Below are 13,140 nucleotides of genomic sequence, written 5' to 3'. Positions count from 1 at the left end.
ATCACAATCTATTTTCCGGGCTAAATCAAGAGGAATTAACATACTTCCAGAAATGAAGTATTTTCACAGCACTGCGTCCATCTGCAAATACCCACATTTCTGTGATTCTGTGATTTCCTGCAGCTCAATGAACTTGCTGCATAAGCCAAACAACATTCCTGTGTATTCAGCCGTGCAAAGAATGAATTTCTTCTACATAAAATGACACCCCGTCACACATCAGGTCTTACACAAGTAGAAAGCAAACCCGTATCGACTGGAAGGTGGCAAGGAGCTTCTTTAGCATTCAGAGTGTTATTGTTAATCTGTTAACTGCGGACAATCATCAAGTACTTTCTTTAAACCACACAAAACTTCAGCATGAATGCAGAAATCCAGACAAAGAGCACGTGTAACAGCCAAAGCTCAGATTCCTAGTGCAGCATGTGTTCAGATGACAGCACGGGTTCAAAGAATGGTGCTACAAACAGAAATCAGCCTGTGGTATCAGGCAGATCCTTTCCCTGGGTAGGATTTTTATGCTTCTGTACCTAACTATGCAAGGTTACGAGAAGTGGGGGGACTGACAGGGTCACCCAGGCACCAGCATTACACCAGCAGCAAGATTCAATAGGACTTGGGATAATCCAAAATGAAGGCAGAAAACGGTGAGGAACAAAACCAGAGTTAACTGTGCAATTACTTCTCTCTTGCCCTTCGCTCCTTCCAAGATAAAAGTACAGCTCTAGAGAAGCAGTGCAAAACTTCCATTGGAGGACAATTAACAAAGCTTGTTAGAGGATTTATCTTTTGAGGGTTGAATCACCTGGTCATTTTCATTTGCTGCAAACCAAAATAAAGCCTGATGTATACATTGCTATCTGGGGCAATTCTTGTTATCTTCAATTAAAAAAAATAATCAATCTCCTTTGCATTGCATTTTCTGGGGCAAAGTCAAATTCTTGTGTTGCTAACCAAGGGAAGTACTTTCAAAGGAGCACTGCACCCTGGCTATAAAGAGTGTTTTTTGAAATTCAGTAAGCAAATGCCACTTGGGAAGCCTTGGAAAAAATCTCAAGTCATAGTTAAAGCAAGGTAGAACAAGGAAATTTTAAAAAAAAATCCAACACCTCATCCTGCTCTCAGCAGGTCAGCAAGGCCTGTTAACGGCAGGTTTGCCCACAGTGCAGGATAATTAACAGAGACTGTGGCTGCTCCTCACAAGCACCATGTGAGGGAAATGCAGGGCAGAGCTGAGATGAATCATTTACAACAAAACTGACACAGCACAAAGTCAGCAGCCTGACACCTTGGGCTTCCTCCTGTGAAAGCTACCACAACTGTTCTTTACCCAAATCAGAAGAACATTCCCCCTAAGCAGGGCCAGAAGCCTACTGTGTGCAAACAGACACAATTCCAACCCCTCTCAAGCTGTTTGTAGGCAACGCGTAACCTCTAGGACCCCAACAAACCACAGCTGGTCAAGAACTTCAGGAAACAGTTGTAGGTCCTTAGGTCTTGAAGGTAGAGCTTTAGAACAGACAATGAAGACTCAAGTCCAATTAATTTCTACTCTTGTCAGAGGTGGGGGAGATGTCAATTGCTCCTCAAGAAGTGCCAAATTCTCACTTGAACATACTGACAGAATGCTGCAATTGCCTTTCCCTCCAGTCAGGTTGTTTCCAGTCACCAGGGGGAAGAGTGGTTATGCTGACACTGTAGCTGGTATGAAAAAGTCACGGATCCAACCCAATGGCAATGGACATTTTCATCTTCTTCTCTCTGTTGAGAAACATGCTACACTCCCATGTGTGGTGTTTCAGCTCACGTACAATGAGCAGGAGCCACCAGAGAGCCACCACGAGTGCTGCCAAGATGGAAACTGGGCACTCTGATGCCAACAGTATTTCTTTAGACAAGCACACAGTAAGGAACTAAGAGCTAAGTGGAGTTGTGTAATTGGGAACTTGGCTTCACAGATGTCTGATGCTACAGAGGTATGATGCTACACACACAACACAACCCAGTTTAGTTATGTTACAGGAGTCTCCCCAAAATACCTAAAGGCAAACAGGACGGGACAATGGGAAAAGTTGTGACTGTATTTTCATAATTTCACATTCCCTTCTGTTCTCTGGAAAATCTCAGGGGCTCCCCAGGGTAAAGATGCTGCAAACATAATCAAACCTACCGGCCTGCATGGGGTATTTTAGGGCTCATCAGAGCATGAGCTGCTTGCAACTTCTTGAGTCTGAGCTCCCTGTCTCCACAATGACACCTCCCTGCCCAACGGCACTCACGTGCCTCCATCCTTCAGCACTGAAACTCTGCTTCTCTCCTTCACAAATGCAGATAAACCTCACAAAGCAGCTTTTCTACAGATATAACAGTTCCACAGCCATTACTTTTCCCTTACAAGTGCACTGCTTACCTGTGAGAAGAGGAAAAGGTGGCGCAGGACTTCATATCCAGCGAAGGGTCTGATAAGTCCAACTCGAATATTTCTAGAGAAGCACTCGTACTGAAGGTTGCATCCAGCTGCTGAGCTGATGTACCTGCAAAGAAACACGCTTGGCAGTGAGAAAGCTAGGAGACACAAAAAAGCAACTGCAAAAGCAGCACAAGGAGGGGCATAAAATCATTACCCTTCCAAAAAGGACCCTGGGACAGGGTCACATTTCTGTTATTTAGATGTAGTTCTACATAACTCTCCTCCCCATGGGGCCCTCTTTGGGAGTTTCTTAAAGAATATGAACAGGAAAAGCTTTGGGCAAGTGCCTCTCTCTCCCTGACAATGCACAGAAAATGATCAAAGTTACAAATGAGCAGCAAGGGACAGCAAACTAGGGGTAAGGATTGCTGTCACCTAACCCTGGCAGGAAGAAAAGGATGCTTGCTGACACTTACAGAGAGGAAAACATCTTTTCATGCACAGGACAACTGTTGAACTCCACTAAAGGCACCGCACCATATACCCTGCTCTAGCCTTCAAGACACAAAATAACTCCTTAAACTTCCAATTACGACCATGATTATAACCATTGCTTCACGGCAGCCACGACACGTAGCCTGATGGCACATTCTTTCCAGAAACTTACCTGTGGCCAGATAAATGGGGTGCTGCTGGGCAGGGCTCCATGCCTGCATGGCAGTACGATCGATTTCTTTCAGCTTCATTTCACTGAAAAAATCAAACCAAGAAAGGCAACGCTTAAACGAGCACGGGGAGAGCGCACTGCCCCGGATTCAGCAGCTCCATTAGGACTTGGCAGAAGCAGCCAGGGTAATGGTTTTCCTAAAGATATCCCAACAGAGAGCAAGGCACCTAAGCCATCCCCTCCAGAGGACACCAGGGGGGTAGGGGGGGGGGAAATTCTTCCTCAGCAGGCTAAGGCTGACACGTAGAGGAAACTGATGGTCACTGAGCAGACCATAACAGAGGAACACATGCAAAGCTTGCTCTGAAAAGCCCCTCTTCCAGCAGCATCGAAGCAACACAGTGGGCACCCTACATCCTCCTTCAGCCTCACCCCAGGAAACAAGCCCACCCTCCGGAAAACCCTCCCTAGATAGACCCCTTGCCCCCAGTCACCCTCAGCAGAGGGCGAAAAGCGGTTTAAAAGCCTCCACCGCCCCATTTTTTTGGGTCCTTTCAACACCCTGAGGGAGTGTTGAAGGAAGGGTCCCCTTCCCCCCCCGCCTCGGAAGCATCAGCCCCTCCCCAGGGAGCGCTACCGGCCCCGCACCTCCGCTTGCGGCAGCAACTGAAGGAAAAAAAAAATGATTATAATTATAGATTTTTAAAAAGGGTTAGAAACGGAGGGTTCGGCTGCCCTCACCTCGGCAGTGTCCCCGGCGCTCACCCGGCCCCGGCCCGCTCCAACGTGGCAGCCGCGGTCCCGCCTCCCGCCGCCGCTTTCCGGGCGCGCCCCGCACCTTCCGGGCGGCCGAGAGCGGGGCTCCGCCTCCCGCTAGGCCTGGGGAGGGTGTCTACGTGTGTGTGCGGGGTCTGCGGCCGCCTCCTTCTTCGGGGGGGGTGTGTGGGGGGTCTCCTCCGGGTTTCTCGGGGCGGGAGCGGCGATGGGCCCTGGGGGAGAGGGAAGACATGCGTTAGGGGTGGCCACCCCCGGTTTGGGGGAAGCGGGGGAGAAGGGGCTGCGGTGCCGCCCTGTCCTCCTCAGAGCAAGAGCAGTAATCACGGCGCGGTCATGATGTGAACAGCAGCGAGAGCTCATCATCGGACAGGGCGGGTGGTGGTGGGAGGGGAACAGCACCGGCAGGCGGGACTGGGTGACCCAGCCACCGCAACGGGTGACCCGCCGGCCTTCACAGCCCGGGGGAAGAGGAGGGGAGGCGGGGAACAACGCGGCTCCTGGCTGCGGGCCCCCGACCCACCTCTCACGGTAGCCGGAGCACAGCTCCGCTGCTGCCGCCGCCACCTCCCGGTTCTGCGGCCGCTCAGAGGGCAGACGCCGTGCCCGCTGCCCCGGCCTCATGGGGCGGCGGCGGCTCCCGCCTCTGCGCGGCGGAGCGCCCGCGGGCAGCGGGCCCGCTCTCAGGCATCCCTCAGCCGCGCGCAGCAGCCACAGCCCCACCACACGCCACCGCCGCGCGGCGGGAAAGACTCCCACCTCCCCCGGCCCCGCTATATATAGGAGCTGGAGGCGCTACTCCCATTGGCTGCGAGGATCGCCGCTTGTCATTGGCTGCTCCTTCCTCCACTGCTGCTACCGGTTGGCTTAGTTCCCTTACTTTTCCCACCTCCTGCTTACGTCACCGCAGCGCTGCCACACGGCCGCAAACAGCGGCCGCCGCGCCCAATGGAGAAGCGGCTTCCCTCAGGGAGCGTGGTGGTCCGCGAGCCAATGGGAAGGAGGGAGGTGGGAGAGCGGGCGGTGGCGGCAGCCAATGGGAGGGCGCGTTGGGTGCAGGGGGGCGGGGCGTGGCGTGGCTGCGGCGGCGGCGGGGCGGCGGCCATGACGCGGAGCTGCTCGGCGCTGGGCTGCACGGCCCGTGACAACGGGCGGAGCCGGGAGCGCGGCATCTCCTTCCACCAGTGAGTGCGGGCCTGCCCCGCGGGGGCACCGCCCGGGCGGAGAGGGGCGGACAACCCCCGTCCGCCTTCGCCTCCCTCCCTCCCTCCCTCCGTTCCTCTCCGGCAGGTTCCCGGTGGACGCCGCCCAGCGCCGGGAATGGATCCGCGCCGTGAACCGCGTGGACCCGCGGAGCCGCCACGCCTGGCGGCCCGGCCCCGGCGCCATCCTCTGCTCGCGGCACTTCGCCGAGGCCGACTTCGAGCGCTACGGCCTGCGGCGGAAGCTGCGGCGGGGCGCCGTGCCCTCCCGCTTCCCCCGCCCGGTGCGTGCGGGGGGCGGCCGCCCTCCTTCCCCCCCCCACCCCACCCCCTCCCCGAGCCGGGCCCCGTCGGTGTGTGTGTGTGTGCCCTGACCTCCCCTCTCCTCTCCCCGCCAGGAGCCGCCGGGCGCCGGCCGGAGGAGCGGCCCCCCCGGCCGAGGGGTGAAGCAGCCTCTCCCCAGCCCCCCCGGTACCGGGGGCACCGCCGGCGACCACAACTACAGCCTGAGGGGACGGCGGGCGGGGGCCGGGGCCGGGGGGGCACCGCCGCCAGACACCCGGCAGCAGCAGGTGCCGGCCCCCGGGAGATGCCCCCCCGAGCAGCGGCCCCGGCCGATAGCCAGCATCCTCTGGGAGCTGGCGGAGAAGCAGCAGCTTCCTGAGGAAACCGTGAGTTTGCTGCAGGCCCAGTTCCCAGGTACTGCGGGGGGGCGGCTGCTGAGGCAGGGGGCTTCAGGCTCTGTAACCCCCCCCCACCCCGGTTTTATTTATTTGCTTGACTTTGTGGCGTTGGTAACCCCTGGTGGTGAGACACCCAGAGCCCGTGCTGCTGTAGCACAAAGGCTTAGCGGTTTGGAGGTCCAGAAGGCAACAATCCATCCTGCACAGAGTCAAAATCTTCCTAAAAAATTCAATCATCTGGGTGGCAAACTGCTGGCACCAGTGCTCAGGTCAGACCCCTCACCGTGGCTGTTAAATCAGAGTGGGCCAGCTGACAGATGGCTCAAGAATAGAATATTTTTAACTAGGAAAACATTGTCTTTTGTGCCATCGAGAGGCGCAAAATCTGTTACTCTGTTAAGAGTAATAACATAACTTGAAGAAGCCGTTTCAAATTGCAGAGTCAGCTGTAAGTTAATCATAGAATCACAGAATGGTTTGGGTTGGAAGGGACCTCAAAGATCATCGAGTCCCAACCCCCCTGCCCTGGGCAGGGACACCTCCCACCAGACCAGGTTGCTCCAAGCCCCATCCAGCCTGGCCTTGAACCCCTCCAGGGATGGGGCAGCCACAGCTTCTCTGGGCAACCTGGGCCAGTGCCAGAACAGGCTTCTCTCCTGTTATGTCAGTTTTTAAGGAGCACCAACACATGGCAGCCTTTACTTTACTACCTATTGCCTTGGGTTCTGCAGTGTGTCTGCATTACACATCCCTCAGTTCAGTTATCAGCTATTTATTTGCTTCACTAAAGCTGACCTCTTATTTTGTTTTGTTTTTTGAGCAGATTTGCCTTGTGAGTTGCACAGCTGGAGGCAGATGGCAGAGTACTCACCAGAAATGAAGCAATTTGCTTGTATTCTCCACCTCTACCATACTAAGGCCTATGATTATCTACGGAAAATTGTCCCTCTACCTCATCCTTACAGCTTGACAAAGCAAGTTTTTATTCATTCATTCATTCATAATGTATTTTCAGGTACTCACGTAGAAGTAGGTGTAACCAGTCTGTCCTGAAAACATTCAGAGGTGATTTTTTATTAGTAACAGAAGCAGAGTGGGAAGCAAATGTCAAGAAATGCTGATACCTCTCATCTCACTTTAACAATTTTAGAGAAAGTGTGGAGTTTGCTAAGGGTTCCCAGGTCAGGAGGGGTGTGAGTGACAAAAAGCTCCATCAGGGCCTCAGCAGCTGTAGGTTCTAGGTGTGTTTTCCTGCTCGGTGAGGAGGAATGCAGAAAAGCAAGAGGTGCTTTACCACCTTGGCACGTGCTTTTGCCCTGTGGTGTGCGGTGCGGGCTTCTGAGAGGGGAGGGAAGAGCAAATAGTGGAAGGAAGAGGAAATATGAGTAAGGTCATCTCAAAAGAGGTAGCAGGAGGCAGTGTTAACATCTGCAGAGCTCCAGCAACAGCCAAAATCCAGGGAGGAGAGATGGGGGGGAACAAGCAGCAGTAGAGCAAAACAGAACTGACAGGACTATACATGTGAAACTTTGGGTCTGTTTTCTGGGAAAGGGCGAAGTCAAGAAGAGCACGTGAGAAGGTGAAGGACCACGTAAGGCAGTTAAGGCCATAGCTTTGGTTTTTCTCCCCTTGCCCCACAGGGACTCTGGGAAGTTGGTGAATCTTGACAAGGGTGTGTTTCAGAGTTACAGAAGGGAGGTGTTCCAGGATCAGGTAACACTGTGTCCTCCAAAGGATCTGCTCCAAGGGGCACCAGGAGGCAGTGGGCAGAGAGCATATTGAGGAGGGTAGCTTTCCACATGTGCTCTTGGAGCTTTCACATCTTCCAGGCTTGGTTGAGGTGTACAGTGTGGAGAAAGCCCTTTGGGAAGGAGAGCAGCCTGGTGTTGCTGGCCCTCTGCGTTGCCTAATGGGCACTTCTGTGTTTGGTTTATTTTTTTTTTCCTCTGTTGTCCTGATCTCTGTACATTGGAGAGGCAGGAAGCCGCTGTGTTTCTTCCCTCTGCGGTCAGTACTTTTGCTTGGCTTCCCATCCTTAGGGTGTGAGAAAAGAAACTCAGAATATGCATTAAGAAAGGCAGGGATGCTTTATACTGTTAGTCCTAGTCTGCTCTGCAGCTCTGGACATGGCTGACCATAGAATCATAGAATCATAGAATCGTTCAGGTTGGAAGAGACCCTTGGGATCATCGAGTCCAACCATCTCCCCTACTCTACAAAGTCCTCCCCTACACCATGTCCCTCAGCACTGCATCTAAACGTCCCTTAAACACAGCCAGGGATGGTGACTCCACCCCCTCCCTGGGCAGCCTGTTCCAATGCCCGACCACTCTTTCTGTGAAAAATTCCTTCCTAATGTTCAATCTAAACCTCCCCTGTTGCAGCTTGAAGCCGTTCCCTCTCGTTCTATCACTAATTACCTGTGAGAAGAGACCAGCACCAACCTCTCTACAGTGCCCTTTCAAGTAGTTGTAGAGAGTGATGAGGTCTCCCCTCAGCCTCCTCTTCCTCACACTAAACAGTCCCAGCTCCATCAATCGCTCTTCATAGGATTTATCTTCCAGCCCCCTCACCAGCTTCGTTGCCCTCCTCTGCACTCGCTCCAGCACCTCCATATCTCTCTTGGATGTCCTAAAGTGGTAAAAGGTGCTGACTGGTGCTTTGTATTTCTCAAAGTCACATCTCCTAATGGCACCCTCCCTGTTTTTTTTGTGTTTTTTTCCAGTTGGCTGTCTAACAACGAAGCCACTGCAGGCTTTAGCGACAACATTTTTCTCCGCCTTCAGGAGAAGGTGGAGGGAGGGGAACAGGCCTATTGCTACTGTGCCCTCATGGTCCAAGACGTGTCCCTGCAGAAGCAGCAGGAGTGGGACCCACAGACCCAGCGCCTGACGGGCTTTGTTGACTTGGGAGCAGGCGTCCTTGATGCTGATGAAGCTCCACTGGCCTCAGAAGCGATACTCCTCATGGCGGTTGGCATCTCGAGTCCCTGGACGGCTCCACTCGGCTACTTCCTGGTGAGCAGCACAACTGGCCACTTGCTGGCCCAGCTGCTCCGTCACACCATTCATAAGCTGCACAACATCGGTGTCACGGTGCTGGCCGTGACGTCGGGCACCACCGCTCGCGGTGCTGAGACCGCCAGGGCTCTGGGGATCAGGATAGATCCCCAAAGGATGCAGTGTGCTTTCCAGCATCCCCCTGGCTCCGCTCGCAGCATCGTGTACTTTTTTGACGTTTGCCAGGCCCTCCAGCTGATAAGGAACGCCCTGCAGTGCTTCCAGAAGGTAGAGTGGCTGGGTGACAGCGTGCAGTGGCAGCACGTGGTGGAGCTGGCGGCTCTGAGGGAGCAGAGGGTGTCGGAGCCGCGCGGTCCCGAGTCCGTCCGACGTGGGAGTGAGGAGAGTTACCACCTGAAGGTCAACCTGGCCACCCCGTTGTTCAGTGAGGGTGTTGCTGACGGGCTGGAACACCTCCAGGAGCTGGGCCTGGCCTCCTTCCAGGACTGCAGCGGTACTGCCAAGTTTGTGCGTTTGATGAGCTGCCTCTGCGACGTGTTTCACGGCACAGGTCCCTACAGAAGGGGACTGAAGGGGCCTTTGGTAGCTGGAGATTACACCAAAATTAGCCACCTCTTTGATGAGGCCAAGAGCTGCTTTGTCACCCTGACGGACTCTATGGGGAGACTGGTTATTAAGAGCAAACGCAAACTGGGATTTGTGAGTCTCTTGCTCAACGCCGAAAGCCTCAGGTGGCTTTACACCAACCACGCCTGCCCAGAAGGTGCTCCTTCCCACCACCTCCTGCCCCACGCCCTCAGCCTCGACCCGCTGGAGATGTTCCTCAGGGCCCTCCAACAAGCCTGTGGCAGCAGCAGGAACCCCACCTGCGCTGCCTTCCAGGCTGCCTACCACCAGCTGCTGGCTGGCTGCAGCCTGGCGCCGCGCTCACCCCACGGCTCAGGCACCACCAGCTCCTTGGACCTGTTCCTGTCTCGTAGGAGAGACCTGACCCTCGGCAGCATCCGTGCTCAGTACAACCCAACTCCTGGGAGGACACCATCAATGAAGCCCCTCTGCTGTGCAGGCCTTCTCGTGCAGGACTGGGCGCCGAGCAGCGCGCTGACGGACCTGTCGCTGCGCACGGAGAGCATCACCCGCACCGCGGGCTTCGTGGCCGAGCAGCTGGCCTCCGGGCTGCAGTGTGGGGCCTGTCTGGCCTCTCTCTTTGAGCCAGATGAGAGCAGGCCGAGGGGCGGGTCGCTGCTCTACGTTAAAAAGTTGGGTGGAGTGAGTTTGCCCTCAGCCAGCGTGTGTCACATAACCAACGTTTCAGAACGAGTCCTAAGCCAGCACGGCAAGGTAGGAGATGGTGACAAAACCACCGAGGTATGGCGTTTGTCTCTAGAGCAGAAGGTCTTGCAGGAGCTTCTGGGAGGACGTCCCCTTTTCCCCACCCTCACAAACCATTTATCTGATGGGGAGTTGTGTGTAGACAATCACTACACGGTCCTGGTAAAGCAAATAACACGATGCTACTTAGACATCAGAACAAGCCATGCCAGACACCTGAACCTGAAATGCCACTGTGGAAGGCACAGGTTGAAGAAACTCAAGGGAAACCATTTGTTTCCTTCACCACTGGGTAGCTGTCAGTCAAGCCAAACCCATGCAGGGTCATGAGCACTCACTGCTGTTCCAGGGCTGGTTGTCCCTTACCAAGGCTCAGCGATGGCCAGATCTAGGTGAGGAAGCGATAGGGTGTCTTTCCATGATTCTGCCAGCAAAACTGGTGGTGATGAGCAAACCATCTGATCAGAGTTTGGCTGAGCAAAGCAAGGAAGTTCAGCTGATCCTGTGCTCCATCCAGCAGTCGTGCAGGGCAGCCACGTGTTTCATGAGCTACGTGTGGCAGGTCAGGATGGGCAATGGGTGCTCAAGATGGCTGGGAAAGTGGTAGGGGACACCACAGAGCACCCCCGGGAGGTGCTGGGTGCCTTAGTGCTGCAAGTTCTCTTGCTAGGAGAAAATTGATGCCTCTTCCCTCCGTGTGGTTGCAGGGTGGGGGTCATGCGTGTTGAGAGTTGGAATTCACCAAAGCAGGTCTTTAAAAAAAGCTGGAGGCAACAAAGCTTGCAGAGCTTTTACTGGAAAATAAAGACATGAAAGAAAACAGCACTCAAGTTGTACACAAGCTCCAATCTCTGCTGCAACACGTCTCAAACAGCTAAACGAGCTGTTTCACAGAATCAGGGAATTGTTGGAGTTGGAAGGGACCTTCTAGAGACCATCCAGTCCCACTCCCCTGCCAAAGCAGGGCTGCCCAGAGCACATCACTCAGGAGCATCCAGGTGGGGCTTGAAGATCTCCAGAGAAGGGGACTCCACACCCTCCCTGGGCAGCCTCTGCCAGGGCTCTGCCACCCTCACCCCAAAGAAGTTCTTCCTCACATTGGAGTGGAACTTCCCATGGTCCAGCTTGTGCCCGTTGCCCCTCGTCCTGTCACTGGGAACCACTGAAAAGAGTCTGGCTCCATCCTCCCTCAATCCCTCTATGTCATTGATGAAGATACTAAACAGTGCCCCAATACAGACCCCCGAGGGACACCACTTGTCCCTGGTCTTCATCTGGCCATTGAGCCATTGACTGCTACCCCCTGGATGTGACCGTCCAACCAGTTCCTCATCCACCAAACAATCTGTCCATCAAATCCATTTCTCTTTGGGGCACCGTGTCAAAGGCCTTAGAGAAGTCCAGAAAGTTGGCATCTGTAGCTCCTCCCTTGTCCACTGATACATTCACTCCATCATAGAAGGTCACTAGGTTGGTCAGGCAAGACTTGTCCTTGGTGAAGCCCTGTCTGGAATCACCTCCCTGCCCTCCCGTGCCTTACCATAGCTTCTAGGAGGATCTGCCCATGCTCTTCCCAGGCAGAGAGGTGAGGCTGACGGGTCAGTCGTTGCCAGGCTCCTCCTTTCTACCCTTTCTGAGAATGGGTGCGACGTTTCCCTTTTTCCAGCCACTGGGGACTTCACCTGACTTTTCAGATCTCATGGGGAGTGGGTTGGCAACGACATCAGCCAATTCCCTCAGGACTCTGGGATGCAGCTCATCAGATCCCATAGACATATGTCCAGGTTCCTCAGGTGGTCACAAACCTGATCTTCTCTTACAGTGGCAGGGACTTTTCTCCCCCAGTCCCCTGCTCGAGAGCTGTGGGGACAGAGGTTGCCAGTGAAGACTGAGCTAGAAAAGCTGTTGAGTCCCTCAGCTTTATCCTCACCCGTTGTTACCTGTCTTGCTCATCAGGGTTCTGTGACCTTCCTTCTCTGGCTCCATACCTGTAGAAGCCCCTCTCGTTATTCTTTGTGTCCCTTGCCAAGCTCAGCCCCAGATGAGCCTTGGCCTTCCTGACCCCATCCCTACACAATGGGGCAGTGTCCCTATACTTCTCCCAGGATCTGCTGCCTGTGTGTTGCCTTCTCTGTGCGAGTGTGAGTCCGAGTGTGCCCAGCAGCACCCAGGGGCACTGACACCCTCCCCTCGAGCCCCAGACCCCAGCGTGCGGGGCTGCTGCAGCAGGGAGAGGGTTTCGGGTCCCGTCACGTGGCCCCATCAGGGCACCCACTGAACATGGCCCCGTTCTCCCAGAGCTGGGCAGTGTCCCCCAGCCCAGGGCACCAGTCCCCTTTTTGGGTGGTGGTTCCACTGATTACTTGAATTGTAAATTTGATGCTACCAAGTAGGATAGTCTTCTTCAGTCAGTTCATTCCTGTGGCAAGGAATTATAGAATGGTTTGGGTTGGAAGGGAAGTTAAAGATCATCAAGTTCCAACCCCCCTGCCCTGGGCAGGGACACCTCCCACCAGACCAGGTTGCTCCAAGCCCCATCCAGCCTGGCCTTGAACCCCTCCAGGGATGGGGCAGCCACAGCTTCTCTGGGCAACCTGGGCCAGTGTCTCACCACCCTCACAGCAAAGATTTTCTTTCTGGTATCTCATCTAAATCTCCCCTCTTCCAATTTAAAATCTTTCCCCCTTGTCCTGTCACTGCACTTCCTGACAGAGTCCCTCCCCATCTCTCCTGTAGCCCCTTCAGATATTGGAAGGGGCTCTAAGGTCTCCCCGGAGCCTTCTCTTCTCCAGGCTGAACAACCCCAGCTCTCTCAGCCTGTCTTCACAGCAGAGGTGCTCCAGCCCCCTGATCATCTTCGTGGCCCTCCCGTTCCAACAGGTCCATGTCCTTCCTGTGCTGAGGACTCCAGAGCTGGACACAGAGCTCCAGGTGGGGTCTCAGGAGCACTGCCTTGGTGTGCAGCACTTTACCTGGGATGAGGAACTCTGGCATAACTGCTGCTAAATGGTTCTCCCCCGCCACACACAGCAGCAGTTGCACCTCCAGAGAT

The 13,140-nt window shown here is 54.6% G+C and overlaps 2 protein-coding genes across 10 annotated transcripts in view; one reads left to right on the top strand and one right to left on the bottom strand.

The window, feature by feature from the left end:
* The window catches only part of SEC31A (SEC31 homolog A, COPII coat complex component), a 57,105-nt gene extending 52,522 nt beyond the window's left edge, over window positions 1-4,583 (bottom strand). For all 9 annotated transcript variants that reach the window (XM_014949993.1, XM_014949994.1, XM_014949996.1 and 6 more), the window contains exons 1-4: window positions 4,375-4,583; window positions 3,819-4,066; window positions 3,078-3,160; window positions 2,411-2,534 (exon numbers count right to left, since the gene is read on the bottom strand). In XM_014949993.1, the coding sequence (XP_014805479.1) occupies window positions 2,411-2,534; window positions 3,078-3,156 (203 nt within the window). In that variant the 5' untranslated portion in view covers window positions 3,157-3,160; window positions 3,819-4,066; window positions 4,375-4,583. The remainder of the gene's footprint in view (window positions 1-2,410; window positions 2,535-3,077; window positions 3,161-3,818; window positions 4,067-4,374) is intronic.
* Window positions 4,584-4,928: 345 nt separating this feature from the next.
* On the top strand, window positions 4,929-11,055 carry THAP9 (THAP domain containing 9). Its single transcript, XM_014949800.1, has 5 exons — window positions 4,929-5,035; window positions 5,142-5,337; window positions 5,452-5,752; window positions 6,560-6,710; window positions 8,462-11,055. The coding sequence occupies exons 1-5, from the start codon at window positions 4,956-4,958 to the stop codon at window positions 10,416-10,418; spliced, it is 2,685 nt and encodes an 894-aa protein (XP_014805286.1). The 5' UTR covers window positions 4,929-4,955; the 3' UTR covers window positions 10,419-11,055.
* Window positions 11,056-13,140: the final 2,085 nt, after the last annotated feature.

This window comes from Calidris pugnax, unplaced genomic scaffold (genome assembly GCF_001431845.1).
Source record: "Calidris pugnax isolate Ruff unplaced genomic scaffold, ASM143184v1 scaffold42, whole genome shotgun sequence".
In the NCBI taxonomy this organism is placed as follows: Eukaryota; Metazoa; Chordata; class Aves; order Charadriiformes; family Scolopacidae; genus Calidris; species Calidris pugnax.
Note: the sequence above shows the minus strand (reverse complement) of the source record. Positions and strands in the feature narration are given on the sequence as shown.